The 18,033-nt window shown below is 40.9% G+C and overlaps 2 protein-coding genes across 8 annotated transcripts in view; one reads left to right on the top strand and one right to left on the bottom strand.

The window, feature by feature from the left end:
• LOC101594731 (protein NPAT) overlaps positions 1 to 14,835 on the bottom strand; it is a 61,974-nt gene extending 47,139 nt beyond the window's left edge. For 2 of the 3 annotated variants that reach the window (XM_045145438.1, XM_045145440.1), the window contains exons 1-2: positions 14,661 to 14,829; positions 6,338 to 6,456 (exon numbers count right to left, since the gene is read on the bottom strand). In XM_045145438.1, coding sequence (XP_045001373.1) covers positions 6,338 to 6,456; positions 14,661 to 14,697 — 156 coding nt within the window. In that variant the 5' untranslated portion in view covers positions 14,698 to 14,829. Of the gene's footprint in view, positions 1 to 6,337; positions 6,457 to 14,660 lie in introns of all 3 variants that reach the window. The other variant, XM_045145439.1, reaches the window with a different exon arrangement.
• A 267-nt stretch (positions 14,836 to 15,102) lies between these two features.
• Atm (ATM serine/threonine kinase) overlaps positions 15,103 to 18,033 on the top strand; it is a 157,982-nt gene continuing 155,051 nt past the window's right edge. For 3 of the 5 annotated variants that reach the window (XM_045145281.1, XM_004652950.2, XR_006636210.1), the window contains exons 1-3: positions 15,103 to 15,262; positions 16,113 to 16,214; positions 16,292 to 16,404. In XM_045145281.1, coding sequence (XP_045001216.1) covers positions 16,143 to 16,214; positions 16,292 to 16,404 — 185 coding nt within the window. In that variant the 5' untranslated portion in view covers positions 15,103 to 15,262; positions 16,113 to 16,142. Of the gene's footprint in view, positions 15,308 to 16,112; positions 16,263 to 16,291; positions 16,405 to 18,033 lie in introns of those variants that run through there. The other 2 variants (XM_045145279.1, XM_045145282.1) reach the window with 2 other exon arrangements.

Here is an 18,033-nt window from a genome sequence, read left to right as displayed (position 1 = left end):
TATTTCTGCTTGTTCTTGTTTTTCGAGCTAGGGTCTCACTCTAGCGCAGGTTGACCTAGATAGAATTCTCTATGTAGTCTCAGGATGGCCTTGAACTCTTGGTGATCCACCTAATTCTGCCTCCTAAGTGTTGAGATTAAAGACATGTGCTACCACGTCCAGCCCTACTATTTTTTAAACAATATGACTAAATCTCCACCTTCCAGACAAAAATTGCTTTTCTGCCATTATTTTCTGTCTTTCCTTAAGAAAACATAGCCACAACTCAGTTCTAGTTTCAAATTCAACATGTACATGTGTGACAAATTACTTCAACATTTTGTTTTTGGTATGTATGCTTGCATATGATGTGTATATTCATGTGTGCACATGTGGAGGTCAGAGGACTGAGTGTTGGTCCTTCTCTTCCATCTTGTTTGAGGTATTCTCTCTGTTCTCGGCATCATTCACCACTGTGTTCAATCAATCAGGCTAGGTGGCCCATAAGTTCCACCTTCTTTCTTGCCCTTCGTGTACTGGATTATAAATGCTAGTACTACAGTGCTTGGCTTTATGTGGAAATTCATGCTTGCTTGTCATCTCGTATCAGCCAATACCACTAAAATTTCTAAGGCTTACTTATCTGTGAATAAAATGGACATATTAATTCATTTTTTTTATTTCTCAATTTTTACTTTACTTTTTAAAAAAATTTTAAATTTTTATTAACATTTTCCATGATTACTTTTTTTTATTAATTAGTTTTGTACTCAGTGAATACAGTCAATCTGGTACCATCGTTAGGCTCATCCATGTGCACCCCCTCCCCTTGGCTCCTTTAATTCATTTTTTTGTGGAGACTGAGGATATGTGCAAAAGACACTATAACACATAGTGGACAATCGTTCCTTTTCCCCTCCTAAACTTTGTTTCTTTTTCTTTTCTTTTTTTGGTTTTTCGAGGTAGGGTATCACTCTGGCTCAGGCTGACCTGGAATTCACTATGTAGTCTCAGGGTGGTCTCAAACTAACGGTGATCCTCCTACCTCTGCCTCCTGAGTGCTGGGATTAAAGGCGTGCGCCACTATGCCCGGCTGAACTTTCATATTTTGGCTTTTTGAGGTAGGGTCTCACTCTAGCTCAGGCTGACCTGGACTTCATTATGCAGTCTCAGGGTGGCCTTGAACTCATGGTTATCCTCCTACCTCTGCCTCCCGAGTGCTGGGATTAAAGGTGTGTGCCATCACGCCCGGCTTCTTTTTTCTTTTTAAAAATACTGTTTGCTGGGTGCGGTGGTGCATGCCTTTAATCTCAGCACTCGGGAGGCAGAGGTAGGTGGTAGTGTGAGTTCAAGACTATCCTAAGACCACACAGGGTATTCCAGGTCAGCGTGGACTAGAATGCAAACTGACTTTGAAAACATCCCCACCAAATTTATTTATATATACATTATTTACTACACGCACGCACGCACGCATGCGGGGGAGGGGAGAGGATGGGCATGGCAGGGCCTCTGGCCACTGCAAATTAACTCCAGATGCAGGCACCACTTTGTGCATTTGGATTTACATGAGTACTGGGGAATTAAACCTGGGTCCTTAGGCTTTGCCGGCAAATGCCTTAATTGCTAAGTCATCTCTTTAACTCTCTTGCTTTTGAGACACGAGTTCATGTAGTTCAAAATGGCCTTTAATTTACATCCTCTTGCCTCAGCCTCCTGAGTGCTGAGAGTAAAGTTACATTTTGTTGGGCCTGGTGATATAGATCTTTAAAGGCTGTACAGAATGAGTTTAAAGGCAGCCTGGGAAGCATAAAAAGACATTATCTCAATGGAAATAAAAAGTGCTGAGAGCCATAGCACAAGCCTCTAATCCCAGCACTCAGAACGCAGAGGTAGGAGGATCTCCCTGAGTTCCAGGCCAGTGTGGGACTACGTAGTGAATTCCAGGTCACCTTGGGCTAATGTTAAGACCCTATCTCGAAAGAAAAAAAAAAATATTGGGCCAGGGATATAAGCAAGTAGAGTGCTTGCTTAGCATATAGCCTAAGAAGGTAGGTGATTTGTCTGTGTATTTACTAATAATTAGTTATAATTATTAATGGTAACTAATAATTGCCAAATGACTTCCTGAAGAAATGGATTCATTCTGCATAGTAACCACTGATCATCTAGACTGTTGTATCATTTGTATATATAAATCACCTAACAAATGACAGAAATTTGGCTTCACAGGCAGAAAAATAAATGAATCATCATAGTGTTGGAATATCCCTCCCTCCTCCGATTTTTCTCATTTTGCTTTTTGTCTTTCCCTTCACTACTGTTTTCAGACCATACTAAGTAGTACAATTAATAACAGAAAGTAATACAAAGAATACAGTAAAGGACCTACCACTATTTACTTGTAAGGACTTTGTGCATATAATTTAGTATTTCTAAACTTCATTTTCCTTACCTAAAAAATATAGGACATGAGTGCTACCTTTAAAAGATTTATTTTTATTTATGTTTTAGAGACATGTGTGTGTGTGTGTGTGGGGGGGGGGGGTAGAAAGAATGGGTGTGCCAGGCCTCTAGCCACTGTCAATGAACTCCAGGTGCATGTGCTACCATGTGCATCTGGCTTACATGGGACCTGGAGAATCGAAACTGGGTTCTTAGGCTTTGCAGGCATGTGCCTTAACCGCTAAGCCATCTCTCCAGCCTTGAGTGCTACCTTTAATGTAAATTTTTTTAAAAAAATGTTATATATTAGTTGACAGAGAAAAAGGGAGATGCAAAGGGGGAGAGAGAGAGGGAGAGGGAGAGAATGGGAGCACCAGAGCCTCCAGCCACTGCAAACGAACTCCAGATGTGTGTGCCCCCTTGTGCATCTGGCTTATGTGGGTCCTGGGGAATGGAACCTGGGTCCTTTGGCTTTGTAGGCAAGTGCCTTAACCGCTCAGCCATATCCCCAGTCCTAATTTTAAAATTAGGAGGCCTTGGTGCTCCCATTCTCTCTCTCAAATAAATAAATAAAATAAAAATATTAAAAAACCTTTTAGATTCAATGAAGAACTTCAAATACAGTTTGGAGAATTCCCATACTAACCTTCCCTGACTATCCAACAATGTTAACATCTTACATGACTACTGTATTTGTTTTTGGTGTGCTTGTGTAGAGTATGTGAATAATGTGTGGTGTATTCAAGTGTGTTTGTATGTGTGTGCCCCATGCAACAGCATGTGGAGGCCAAAGGAGAATGTTGTTATCCTTTTCTGCTTGAAAATACTTCCTCGAAATGAGGGTCTCTCCCTCAACCCTGAGCTGCTGGCCACCAAAGAACCTAAGCAAGTCTCCAGTCTCAACACCACCCCACCGCTGAACCAACTAAGTTGGGTTACAGATATGCATGGCCAACCCCAGCTTCCCGCATGGGTTCCATGAAGTTGAATTTGAAGGGCTCTGGTTCAAGAAGCCCTCATACTTCAGCAATAAGTGCTCTTACCCACTGAGTCATCTCCCTAGACCCAACCATTGGGTTTGTATCATTTAACTGGTACCAAGAAATAACTTTAGCCTAATATGATTTACTATACTATAACTTTAGGATTTTTTCTTGTTTTTTTGAGGTAGAGTCTCGTTCTAGCCCAGGCTGACATGGAATTCACTATGTAGTCTCAGGCTGCCCTCAAACTGACAACAATCCTCCTATCTCTGCCTCTCAAGTGCTGGGGTTAAAGGCATGTGCCATCACCTCAAGCTCTAACTTTAGGTTTTGAAAGGTCTTCATTAATATTCTTTCTTCTTCTCAGATCCATTCAAGAATACTAAGTAAGAAAGTGTCGGGGGGGGGGGGGGAGAGGGAGGGAATTACCATGGGATATTTTTTTATAATCATGGAAAATGTTAATAAAAATAAAAAAAAAAAGAATACTAAGTAAGTTAGGGGCTGGAGGGATGGCTCAGTGGTTAAGATGACTGCTTGCAAAGCCTAACGGCCTGGGGTCATTTACCCAGTCAGTATAAGATAAGGCCAGATACACAAAGTGGTGCATGCATCTGGAACTCGGTTGCAGCAGTGAAAGGACCTGGTGCCCCCATTTTCTCCTCTGCTTGCAAATAAATTTTAAAAATGTATTAAGTTAGATCTAAATATTACATTTCCTTAGTCTCTTTCAGTACCTGAGCTTTTCAGTTATTCTCTTGACCTTGACAGTTTGAAATATAGTTCAACTCTTTTCTTTTCAGATTTATTTGAGCCATTCTAGTTCCTTTTTTATAATTTTTAATTTTTATTTATTTGAGGGTGACAGAGAAAGAAAGAGGGAGAGGGAGAGGGGGAGGAAGGGAGGGAGAGAGAGAGAGAGAGAGTGCGAGCGAGCGTGCCAGGGCCTCCAGCCACTGTGAAGGAACTCCAGATTGGTGTGCTCCCTTGGGCATCTGGCCAACATGGGCCCTGGGGAATTGAGCCTTGAAGGGGGGGGGGGACCTTAGGCTTCACAGGCAAGCGCTTAACCTGCAAGCTCTCTCCAGCCCAAGTTCCTTTTACTATACAAAATTTAGAATTCAACATGTTGCTATCTAAAATTGCAGGAATTTTGGCTGTGAACAATCTTCAAATCATACTGGGGAGAGCTAACTTAACTGAATCCTAACTCATGAGTACAATATTATGCTTATCTTATATATACTTTTGATCTCTTGTTTATAATTTTGACCAGCCACACCAGGTATATATCATATTTTGTTATATTACCCAAGCATTTTGTATGTTTGCTGCTTTTATAAATGAATATTAAATATACAAATCCTGATTGTTTACTATAGTTACGTACAGACACAATGTGTATTTTGTATTCTGTACTCTTGATAAACTGCATTTTTATAGATTCTTTTGGAAGAAATATGAACACTGTATGTTTTAATTTGGCAGTATATGTGCTGCCAAAGCAAACACCAAGGAGCCATCTTTTAGATAAAATGAGCTGGGCATGGTGGTGCATGCCTTTAATCCCAGCACTTGGGTGGCAGAGGTAGGAGGATTGCCGAGACTTTGAGGCCACCATGAGACTACATAGTAAATTCCAGGTCAGCCTGAGCTAGAGTGAGACCCTACCTCATAAAACCAAAAAAATAAAATAAAATAAAGTGACAAGTACCACGTAAAATCATGTAATTTTAGAATGGGTCCAATAAGTATCAAATGCTGTTTTGTTGGTCTAGTGACACCTATACATGAGGTGATAATAAAATCAAAATACCCATTTTTGCTTTTGTTTGTTTTTGGAGACAGGGTCTTGCTATGTAGGCTAGGCTGGCCTTATAATGACAATCCTGTTTTAGGTTCCCAAAATGCTGGAAACAGAGGCTTTTTCCACCATGCTCAGCTAAATACCTGTATTCTGAACTTTAGTTGCCTCAATGAGGCAGAAAAATAATAAGCCACCAGGGAGTTAAAAAAAAAAAAAAGCTCTGATAATAAAACTAATGAGAAATGAGAGTAACATTTTAAAATTGAATCTCAGAGGCCAAGTGTATGAATGTGTACAAAGAACATTTACACTTTACAGTGGATTAATTTATTTTTATTTTTTAAATTTCATTTTACTTATTTACTGGAGAGAGAATGAATATGGGTACATAGGTCCTTTAGCAACTGCAAACCAACTCTAGATGCATGCCATTGTGCACCTTGTGTACCTGGTTTACATAGGTACTGGGGAATTGAATCTAAGTCCTTAGGCTTTGCAGGCAAGCACCTTAACCACTAAGCCATCTCTCTAGCCTTGATTTTAAAAATATTTTATTTATTTATTGTCAAGCAGAGAAAGACAATGGGCATGCCAGGGCTTCTTACTGCTGTAAACAAATGTCAGTTGCACGCACCACTATGTGCACCTGGGTTCAAGCGGGAAGGAATCAAACCCTGGCCAGCAGGTTTTGTAAGCAGGTGCCTTTACCCACTAATCTAGTGGATGTATTTATAAACCATTGAATTTCTGCTAGTTTTAACTTGCCTGATGAGATTCAATTTTTGTTTTTGAGTTAAGCTCTCCCTCTAGCCCAGGCTGGCCTGGAATTCACTACTGTAGCTCAGGCTGGCCTGAAACTCACAACAATTCTCTTGACTGCTGGGATTAAAGGCATGTGCCACCACCCTGGATTCAAATATTTTATTTTTTATTGAGATAAGGGTCTCATTAAGCTACTGGCCTGAAACTCCCAGGCCAAGTGATCTGCTTTTTTAGCATCCCAATCAAATGGGATTACAGGTATACGCCACTATGTTTGGCTTTGCTGAACTGTTTAAAGGCTCTGTTTAGTTTGCAGTGATGGTCAATGATGAATTTTTCTTTTAAGGAAAAAGTAACTCACCAGTAAGCAGGCTGGGATAAAACCTTCATCAGTACAGTGTTCCGCATACTCTTTTAAATTTGAACTTTCCAAAATAAAAGTCTGGCAGGTAGAAGTGAGCTTTTCTTGCTGTAAGTAACCTATGTGAAAAATAAAAGTTTTGGGGTAAATTCTGTACTTTTGGCAAACTGCAATTTAAAATACTTTATCTAGTACCAATATTACAGATAGAGTCTCAGTCAAAATGTGCTGGTGTTTTGTAGCCCTGCTCTAGGTTGTGTAGTAGTATACAAAGTATTAATGCAACAGCTGGTTCCTTTATAAGATCCAATTCTAGTTAAGGTTTTAAAGCATGTTTGACCAAGTACAATTATTAAATTGAAATGCTTGTAGGAAAAATAATAAAAAATGGTAAGTAAATCCCTGTACTACATAACTTCTACAATAATTAGATGAAGGGATGGTATAATCCCACTTAATAGATTATCAAAAAACCACATTCTTAGCCAGGTGTGGTAGCACATGCCTTTATTATTTTTCTTTTTTCTTTTTTTTTGAGGTAGGGTCTCACTCTAGCCAGCATTTGGGAGGCCAAGGTAGAAGGATTGCTGTGAGTTTGAAGCTACTCTAAGAATACATAGTGGATTCTAGGTCAGCCTGGGGTAGAGTGAGACCCTACCTTGAAAAACCAAAAAACTACCAACCAAACAGCAACAACCAAAACCCACAATCTCTCAGTATTGCTTATTTGTATACTTCACTATGCACTTCATCATTTAGTACAAAAAGCAGATAATATACTTATGTATGCGGTGTGAAAAGTCAGAAGGAAACTTTTGCTTTTTAATTTATTTCATGTGGGAATAAAAGTATTACTAATTCTAGGAACTTTAATCTTAACATAGTAAGTAAAGGCTAAGAAATTATCAATTGCTTAGCTATATACACAGGACCCACTGGCAAACAACAGGAAATTTACTTGTTAATAACAGTAAAGGAACTACTTTTAGAAATAAGAATTTAAAGGAATATTATATAAATGTGTCCACGTATTTGACATTGCAACATGACTTTGATCTACAAATATGATGGACTACATTTATAGCTATCCTGGACTATACATGGCCCAATGCATATGGCCTTCTGGCTCTCAAGTTAGACTTACCTGAACAAGCAGCTGTATGTCATAAGTGTACAGACAAGGTTCTTACACTATAGGTTGCAACCCCACATGGGATTGTGTAACTAAATATGGGGTTTGTGAAAAATCTGCTAACAGAATGTCTTTGTGGATTAAAGGCTGAATATTTATATTTTTATTTTGTTATTTTTATTTATTTATTTGAGAGTGACAGAGAGAGGAAGAGGCAGAGAGAGAGAGAATGAATGGGCGCACCAGGGCCTCTAGCCACTGCAAACGAACTCCAGACATGTGCGCCCCCTTGTACATCTGGCTAACATGGGTCCTGGGGAGTCGAGCCTTGAACCAGAGTCCTTAGGCTTCACAGGCAAGTGCTTAACTTAACTGCTAAGCCAGGCCAAGACTGAATTTTGTTTTCTTTTTGGTTTTTCATGGTAGGGTCTCACTCTAGCTCAGGCTGTCCTGGAATTCACTGTAGTCTCAGGGTGGCCTCGAAAGACTGAATATTTTTAAAAGGCTAATACTTCCAGATTAATCCATATATTTAATAACTTTCAATCCTTTTTGTTAAGAACTAACAGGCAGATGTGAAAATTCATAAGGAAATAGAAGGGACCTATGATATCAAAACAGCCTTGCAAACTAAGAAAAGTTTGAAGCACCCATATCTATTTGAAAACTTACTATAAAGCTTAAAATAGTCAAGTCAATGTAGCATAGAGATAACATACTAACAAATCAGAATTATGAACCCAGGTATTAACAATCAGTTGATTTTTGAAAAAGATAATCAAAATAATTGCACTGGAGGAAAGAACAGTCAACGACTGATGTGGGGACAACTGGATACCTACTAACAAAACAATGAAGCTGGACTCTTACTTCACACCCCATTAAAAAAATTAATTCAAAGTTCTAAACTGTAAGAGCTAAAATTATACATCTAGGAGGGAAAAAAAGGTAATTTTTTCCTTAGGTATAATATCTAAAACACAAGCAACCAAAGGGGGGGAGCAAAAACTGAATGTTGGGCTGGAGAGATGGCTTAGCAGTTAAGCACTTGCCTGTGAAGCCTGAGGACCCCGGTTCCAGGCTGAATTCCCCAGGGCCCACGTTAGCCAGATGCACAAGGCGGCACACGCGTCTGGAGTTCGTTTGCAGTGACTGGAGGCCCTGGCGTGCCCATTCTCTCTCTCTATCTGCCTCACTCTCTGTCTGTTGCTCTCAAATAAATAAAAATAAACAAAAAAATGAAAAAAAAAAACACCTGAATGCTACAGTAGTTACCTTTTCATTGCTGAGACAAACCACCTTCCCAGAAACAGCTTATAGGAGGAAAGAGCTTATTCAGCTTACAGTTTCAAGAGGAAGTTTCACCATGGCAGGGAAAGCAAGGCAGATCAAATGGCCAGGGGGCATCACATCTCCACAGCAGCAGTTAAGTACTCTATTTATTGAGCTTAGAGTTGGACTGTATTACCCTTAGCCAACCCACTTCCTCCAGCAAGACACCACAACCTCACAACCTTTCCCAAATTGTCTCCAGACAAGGTTTAGCAACTCAAAATATATAAGGCCATGGAGGACACTGTAAATCCAAGCCACCACAAGTATCAGTATTTCCAACTTTTATGTTTCCAAGGACACTACCAAGAAAATAAAAAGATGACTGGGCTTCTGCGTGAGAATGAAAATACTTAGTAGCAGAGGCCAGTAAGTTAAAAAGGAGACATAAAGGGTAGAGAAAGGAAGGGAGGAGGATACTTAATAGGCTGATATTGTATATATGTAATTACAATGATTGTAACGGGGAGGTAATATGATGGAGAATGGAATTTCAAATGGGAAAGTATGGGGGTGGGGAGGGAGGGAATTACCATGGGATATATTTTATAATCATGGAAAATGTTAATAAAAATTAAAAAAAAAGAAAATAAAAAGATAGCTGATAAAATGAATGAAAATATTTGTAAACTATACAGTGAACTTTATGGTATAATAATTAAAAGAGAATTTAAGGGCCAGAGAGATTGGCTTAGCAGTTAAGGCGCTTGCCTGCATAGTTAAAGGACCCAGGTTCAATTCCCCAGTACCCTCATAAAGCCAGATGTAGAAGGTGGTGCATGTGTCTGGCGTTCATTTGCAGGAGCTAGAGGCCCTGGTGTGCCCATTCTTTCTCTCCAGTAAATAATAAAAAAAAAAAAAGTAAAATAAAAATTAAGAAGAGAATTTAAGAAATAAGCAAGTTTGGAATAGATCTTTTTTTTTTTTTTTCTGAGGCAGGGTCTCACTGTAGCTCAGGCTGACCTGGAATTCACTGTGTAGTCTCAGGGTGGCCTCGAACTCACGGGGATCCTCCTACCTCTGCCTCCCGAGTGCCAGGATTAAAGGCGTGTGCCACCACGCCCGGCTCTGGAATAGATCTTTCTGCAAACAAGTTATACAAACTGCTACCAGGCTTATGAAAAGATGTTCAACTTTATTAGTTATGAGAAGTTATAACATCAAAACCACTATGAGATATCAATTATTCTGTGTACCAGGACAGAAGTACTAATCCCTGTCATGACATGGCTTATTCTTGAAAACATGCTAAGTGAATAAAATCAGACACAAGAAACCACATATTTTTCATTTACATGCAATGTAAATATCAAATCCATCGATAAAGTAGATTAGTGGATACTGACAGATGTCAAAACAGGAAAACTGGGAGTGACTCTTAACAGTATAGAATTTCTTGGAGTTATAAAAGTATTTGAAGGGCTGAAGAGTTGGCTTAGTGGTTAAGGTGCTCGTCTGTGAAGCCTAAGTACTCAAGTTTGATTCTCCAGTACCCATGTAACTCAGTTACACAAGGTGGCATATGCATCTGGAGTTTGTTTGCAGTGGCTAGAGGTCCTGATGTGCCCATTCTCTCTCTTAAATAAATATTTTAAAAAATAAAAGTATTTGGAATTAGTGGCAATTGTTGCATCCTATGAATATACTAGAAGTCATAGAACTTTGTTTTGAGTTATGTGTATTACATATTGGATTAGCATGGTTTCCTGTGGTGCTATCCTAAGTTGTGTCTCACATTAACTGTTTGCTTCTTAGCTTCTGTCTCACTAGTGTAACCAATTCCTTCATTAAATGTCACCATGCTAAACATACACATTACTTGTTTTTTTCCCCCCTGTCTAAATAGAATTAAATCTGTTTAGGAAACTGAAGAAAATTCTGGTTCCTTCAACCCATTTCGCACATACAACTTTTCTTGCCCTAGCCCAGACTGGCCTGGAATTCACTAGTGAGTCTCAGGCTGACCTTGAACTCATGGTGAAGAACCTCCTACCTTTGCCTCCTAAGTGCTGGAATTAAAGGCATGCACCGCCATGCCCAGCTACTTTTATATAGCTTTGGGAATTCATAAGCAGTCTTGAAGCATGTCCTTTAATCCAAGATTAAAGACACTGAACAAGACAAAATGTTTCACTTTAGGGAGAAAAAGTTCTAGAGGTTGAGGGTGGTGATGGCTGCAAAGCAATGTCAAGCTGTTCAATGCCACAGAGCTAGACATTTAAAGTTGGCTAAAATGGTCAATTTTGTTTCATAAATCTTACCACAAAACAAATACACAACAACCTCACCTCAACCATGACATGAGCTGTTGGAAGGGGTTTCAGAGATCACAATTGACCTGAACCCTAAATACAAATGTATTAGAAAGATAAGAAAAAGCAAAATACATAAAAATGTCTGGAGAAACTAAATAGTTTGGTATGCCTGCAGCCTTGGGCAAATACTATGAAGATGGTACTGGGCAAAATTACAAGTAGATCAGTTTCACAGAGTGCCTTTTATGACACACTAATAAAAAAGAAAATCAAACATGGATCGCTGTGCGTTCGAGGCCATCCTAAGACTGCAGAGTGCATTTCACGTCAGCCTGAGCTAGAGACCCTACCTTGAAAAAAAAAAAAAAATCAAACTTATGGCCCAGAGGTAATAAAAATACATGATGTATAGCTCAGCTGTTAAGGCATTCGCCTGTAAAACCTATTCGATTCTCTAGTATTCATATATAAAACCAGATGCATAAAGTGGTGCATGTATCAGGAGTTTGTTTGCCGTGACTGGAGACATTCTCTCTTTGCCTGTCTTCCTTGTATCTTTCTCTGCTTGCAAATGAATAAATAAAAATTCCACCAAGGTAATAGCTGGCAATATAGCTGCTTGGCCAGGGCAGTTTAAGTGTAAACAGATGTAAAACTCAGTGTAGTATGCTAAAAAATGAGAGGAGTGAATTAGTAAATTAAGTAAAAAAATTTAAAAAATGCATTTGTCTTGTGAAAGGATGAAAAGTGAGCATTAGACAATGTGATGTGGGGTTCATTTTGGTGTATAAGGGTGAAAAAAAAAAACAGGTGAATTCTAAGGGAAGAAAAATTACTTGTTTTTTGGAGGTAGGGCCTGACTCCAACCTAGGCTGACCTAGAATTCACTATGTAGTCTCAGGGTGGCCTAGAACTCAAGGCACTCTTCCTACCTCTGCCTCCCAAGTGCCGGGATTAAAGGCGTGTACCACCACACCCGGCTAGAAAACCTACCTTTTAGGCTTAGAGATTGGCAATGTTTGGAACATATAAGGCACCTCAAGATTTGCTGAAAAAAACGTGATGGGTGAACAAAAGGTGCTAAGGGGGTACAACAGAAGAATTCTGAACAAGTCAATGTAATTGCTAACATTATATGTATGTATGTATACAAGACAATGCTACATGTCAGAGCCAAGAGCAATAAGTGTGGTGGGGCTTGCTTTTTTTGTCCCCATCCCCCAACACAAAGTGCAAAATTATTTCAACTTTTAGAGCAGATGGTGTGACTTGAATGGTTGAAGACTTGTAACAACAGTAAATAACATGAAAAGTCATAACAAGTCCTAAGTAGAGGTGGGAACATACTGCTGGGATACATAACTGTGAAAACAGAATCTGAATAACAGAGACAAATTTAAGGATGAAAAACAATGACTTAGTCTTCATGCACTAAAAGCAAAGCAGGAAATCATGTAGAACAGCTTGCTGATGGAGGTCAAACAATTTAGAGCTAATTTTATCTCTCTTTTTAAACAAAAGTATATTTATTTATTTGAGATAGAGACAAAGAGAGGCAGGTAGAGAGAAAACAGGCGTGCCAGGGCCTCTAGCCACTCCAGATGCATGTGTCATCTTGTGTATCTGGGTTATGTAGGTACTGGAGAATTGAATGTGACTCCTTAGGCTTCAAAGGCAAGTACCTTAACTGCTAAACCATCTTTCCAGTCCCAATCTTATCTTTTTCTTAAGGTCTTCTTAACAAGGGGTGACTTTCCTTCCTGGGAACATACTGGTAACATGTACAGACATTTGCTTTCCTTCTCACAACCGGGAAGGGTTATGGTTAAGTGTTTTATTGGTATCTAGTGGATAAAGGTCAGGGATGCTGTTAAATATCCTACAAAATCTGAGCACAGGGCAATTTCCCTAATAAGTAATTATCTCCTTCAAAATACCAATAATGCCAACCTTGAGAAACTTTTTTTTTTTTTTTTTTGAGGAAGGGCCTCATTCTAGCTCAGGCTGACTTAAAACACTCTGTAGCCCAGAATGGCCTCAAATTCATGGTGATTCTCCTACCACAGCCTTCTGAGTGCTAGGATTAAAGGTGTATGCCACCACACCTGGAGAAATCATTTTTAAGACTGTGATTACTGAAATTAGTTTGGATCACAAAACTGCTAAAAGTCACATTCCCCCGGCCCCCTCCAGTGGAAGGGTCTCACTCTAGCCCAGGCTGATCTAGAACTCACTCTGTAGTTTCAGGCTGGCCTCAAATTTACAATAACCTCAGCCTCCCCAGTGCTGGGATTAAAGGTGCACTACCATACCCAGCTTAAAAGTCACAATTCTTAAGCAATGTTCAGAGGAGGAAAAAGGTATGCTAATGTATACTGTGCTTACTTTTCACTGATTTTCATATAAGCCCAGTAAACGTAACAACTACAAGGTAGTATGTATGTATGCATGCATGCGTGCGTGCGTGCGTGCGTGCGCACACACACATTCACAGGTTAATTTCTGATAAAGTGGGGAAATGGTTAGCCATTAACAGAATATTTAGTCGTTAGTCATTAGTTTCTCCATATATGGAAGTGGGATCATTTGGAGTCCCCTAATGTTTCCTGCAAAATGTGCTTATCAAAAACCCTGTAAAAAAAAAAAAAAACAAACTTTTTTGGGGTGGACAGGGCTCGATATCTTTTAAAAAGGCATAAATTAAATGGATTTCTTGGACAACAGAACGATACCACTGGTTGTCTCAAAATATGAGGCGTTTCATCAGGTTTTTTACCATTTACTTTCAGGGGTGTCATGTGTTTGTTTATAAGTCATTGTCTAGGTTATTCAACTTTCTGGGGCTCTTGTTTGCTGCAGTGTAAACCCGCTTAGTCTATCTGGGGTCAAATATCAACACAAAACATCTCTCATACTGACAATACAATACACCCTGACAGACCAATGGGCTACCAACTACACAAATGGAGGACAAACTGAGGATTAGAAAATGCGTAACTGGAAGGCACTTCCACCTCTGAAAATTTTGCCCATCAAAAGATTCGGAACTGTTGCTGTTTTAAAATACGCAAGTGGCATTTCAAGCCTTTACAGTGGGCGACGAATTTCAGGGACTAGAGAGAAAGCTCACCTCCATTTGTCCCAGACCTCCAGTGCTAACGTCGTGTTCTAACAAGGGCGTCAGGAAAATCTTTCTAACGACGCTGCGTGGCTGGGCAAGTTCTATTTTCCCTTTTATATTTTGGTCCCAGCTCTGACAAGGGAAAGGGGTGAGGTACACGCCAGCCCCGTCTGTCACGTAGACAACTTTCTTTCTGGGGTCCCAGTTACGTGTCCAGGCCTGGCTCTTCCTCTGAATCCAGGCCCCAAAGGTGTCCCACCCCGGGCTGCTCCCTGGCCAGCAGCTCCTGCGGAGAAGAGCATCCACACACAAAGAGGCTTAGGCTGTCCTAAGCCTCCCAGGGGACCAACAAGCTCCAGCCTGAACTTGGACGAGGGGGCAACCTCCAGAGCGTTCCCCACCCCGAGCAAACCTCGGGCCCCCGAAAGTCTTTCGGCCCTGCTCCGCCTGGTCCAGGAGCCGTTCTCTCGAGCCTGCGCTTACCCAATACCAGCCGGGCCACGTCCGAGGGTAACAGCATGATCCGAGCCGCAGGAGGAGACACACACGGGACGAGGCGCCACCCAAACACAAGGGAACACAGCCACGGCTCCGGCGCCGCATCTCCCGGTTCCAGTGGCGGCACTGAACCCGCGGCAACTTGTCCCGCCTCTTTCGCGCCACGCCGACCAATCGCTCCTGCCGGCGAGAGAAAGGCGCCGAAATGAAACCCGCCTCCGTACTCCTCAGAACTGTCGTCATTTCCGTCTTCGAGGCTGGAGGGGGTGGGGCCGAGGAGGACGTGGAGGCGGGCGGTGGGGGCCCGAGCCTGCCCGCGACCCGTCCGCGCGAGGTCGCTCGCTATTGGTGCGCGGCGCGCAGGCGCGTTCCCTCACACCCGGAGTGTTTTGGGCGAGCGAATGTTTTGAGGCGGGAGCACGTGATACTTGAGCAGACGCGTAGCCGCCTTGCGCCCGACTTCTGCCTCTGGGGCCCAAGCTGCAGTCCTGGTTGCGTTTAAACCGGAAGCGGGAAGTGGCGTGCAAGAAGAAGCACCTGCAGGATCCGTGGCCCCGGGGAGAAGCTAAGCAGAGCGGGCTGTGGAGGTTAGAATGCAGCGGCAGCGGTGCGGAACGAGCGCGGCTGCTTCTGTGAGAGGAAAATTCGTGTCCAACCCGGTCTTTCGCGAATGAACGACCCCAGCTCTCCTCTCTTCCCCATCTTTCCCTGTCATAGCGGTTTCCCGCCCTTGCTCTAAGCCCCCCAATGAGTGGCTTGCACCTCTTTCACTTTCCCCTAGCTTTCTATGCATCCTACATTTCTATCACCTGAGGGCTCTGATTTTTCTAGGTAACTTCTAAGTCATTTTCCCCTCTTTCGTAATTCGTACTTCTTAGCCGCGGTCCATATATTTAGATTTAAGCTACAGGTTCGTGATTGAGACTCTGGGGCTCTGAAATTGCAGTATCAGAATTCGAATAGTGCTTGCCAGCTGTGTGACCCTGTACTGTGTTTATGAAGATAAGTGACGGCCCTTGGTTGCGGTGATCCCTTCTGAGCTTTAGCTGCTGGTTTTATTTATTTATTTGAGAGAGAGAGAGGGAGAACATTTTTTGTTGATGTAGTAATGCTGAGTTATTTTATTTTCTTCAAAAAAGATACCTTTTTGTCATGTTATTGCAAATAGCATTTCAGGATTGGGACTTTTTCTTCATATATTCTAAGAAAATCTGATATTAAAATGTTAAGAATTACTGTGTCTTTCATCACTTTGTACCTTTGGATAAACAGATTGTTAGATTTAAATACATAGATATTGTGGTCTAAAATAATCACATAGAGGATTGGAGTGTAGCTCAGTGGTATATCACATTATTAGCCTGTTAAAGACCCTGGGCTAATCCTAAGTACCTAAAATAAATAAAGTGAAATCATTATGTATATTTCCTTTTACAGATAAGGATATGTGTTCTGAAGTCCTAAGCCATGAGTCTAGCACTTAATGATCTCCTTATATGCTGCCGGCAACTTGAACATGATAGAGCTACGGAACGCAGGGTAGTAAAATATTCAAATTTAATTTCCTGGAAACAAACCAAATGTATGGTAGGTAACATGTTTGTTTTCATTTTCAGAAAGAAGTTGAGAAATTTAAACGCCTGATTCGGGATCCTGAAACAGTTCAACATTTAGATAAACATTCAGATTCCAAACAAGGAAAATACTTGAATTGGGATGCTGTTTTCAGGTAGTCTATATGAGGTGTCTTTCCTCCTCCCCCTTTTGGTTTTTCAAGATAGGGTTTCATTGTAGCTCAGGGTGACCTGGATCTCATTCTATATTCCCAGGCTAGCCTCAAATTTAGTGAGCGTCCTACCTCTGTCTCCCAAGTGCTATGATTAAAGGCATACAACCACAACACATCTGGAATGTTTATTTTTTGATTTTTATTTTTTTGTGTGTTTAGCAGACACGTATGGACAGGTGTTTATGCATGTGTGTTGCTTTACCACTTTCCACCTTATTTTGAGACAGTGTCTCTCACTGAACCTGGAGCTCACCAATTTGTTTAGACAAGCTAAACTTAGACAGGCTAGCCTACAGGCCCCTGGGGATTCTCTAGTTTGCCTCCCCAGCATTGGTGTCACAGGCAAGTGCTTTACTGCCTCAGGTCCTCATGTTTTCATTGTAAGGACTTTACCTGCTGAGCCATCTTGCTAGCCCCTGAGGATTTTATGCTTTTTATTTCTGCCTCCCAAGTGTTGGGATTCAAGGTGTGCGCCACCATGCTTGGCTTTCTCTTTCATTTTTATTTCTTTTGTGATGGTATTTTTTTGCATGTCATTCTTTAACTTTGCCCACTGTATATCATTGTTGTGCTTTGAATAGGAAGTAGGTACTTAATAGTTTATCTATACATTAGTTTAAAAAAATGTTCACATTAGCTTGGGCTGGAGAGATGGCTTAGTGGTTAAGGTGCTTACCTGCAAAGCCCAATGAACAAGGTTTGATTCCCAGGACCCACGTAAGCCAGATGCACAAGGTGGTGTATGTGTCTGGAGTTCATTTACAGTGGCTGGAGGCCCTAGCATCCCATTCTTTCATTCTCTCTCTCTCTGTCTGCCTCTCTCTCAAATAAATAAATAAAAATGTTAAAAAAAAAATGCCCACAGTAGTTGAGCATGGTGGTGCATGACTTTAATCCCAGCACTTGAGAGGCTGAGGTAGGAGGAATGCTGTGAATTCAAGGCCAGCCTGATGCTACAGAGTAAATTCAGGTCAGTCTGGCCTAGGGTTAGACTCTACCTCAACAAACAAACAAACAAACAAACAGCTCATATAGAATATTAAACAAATTTTTTATACACTTTATTTATTTATTTGCATGAGAGGAAGAGACAGAGAGAGAATGGGTGTGCCAGGCCCTCTAGCCACTGTAGACTTCAGATGCATGTGCCACCTTGTACATCTAACTTACGTGGGTCCTGGAGAATTGAAACTAGGTCCTTTGGTTTTGCAGGTAAGTGCCTTAATTGCTAAGCCATTTCTCTAGCCTAGAATATAACTTTAAGTCACATCTTCCACATACGTCTGAAACATGTCATTTATGACTGAAAAAGTTGCTGAGCCTCATGGCAAATGCTTATAATCCTAAAACTTGATTGACTGAGGCAAGGTGATCATGAATTCAAGGACAGCCTGAGCTTCATAGTGAATTTCAGTCTTGCCTGGTTGACAGAGTGAGAACTTGTTTCAAACAAAACTACTCAATAGATTAAAAAAGAATTCCTTGGCTGTGGTAAGCAGGTAAGAGTGCTTTCTGTGCAAGCATCAGGATCTGAGTTTAATCCTAAGAACCCATGTAAAAAGCCAAGGA

Source organism: Jaculus jaculus, chromosome 3, assembly GCF_020740685.1.
Source record: "Jaculus jaculus isolate mJacJac1 chromosome 3, mJacJac1.mat.Y.cur, whole genome shotgun sequence".
Lineage (NCBI taxonomy): Eukaryota > Metazoa > Chordata > Mammalia > Rodentia > Dipodidae > Jaculus > Jaculus jaculus.
The sequence above is the reverse complement of the archived record's forward strand: the minus strand, read 5'-3'. Positions and strand labels throughout refer to the sequence as shown.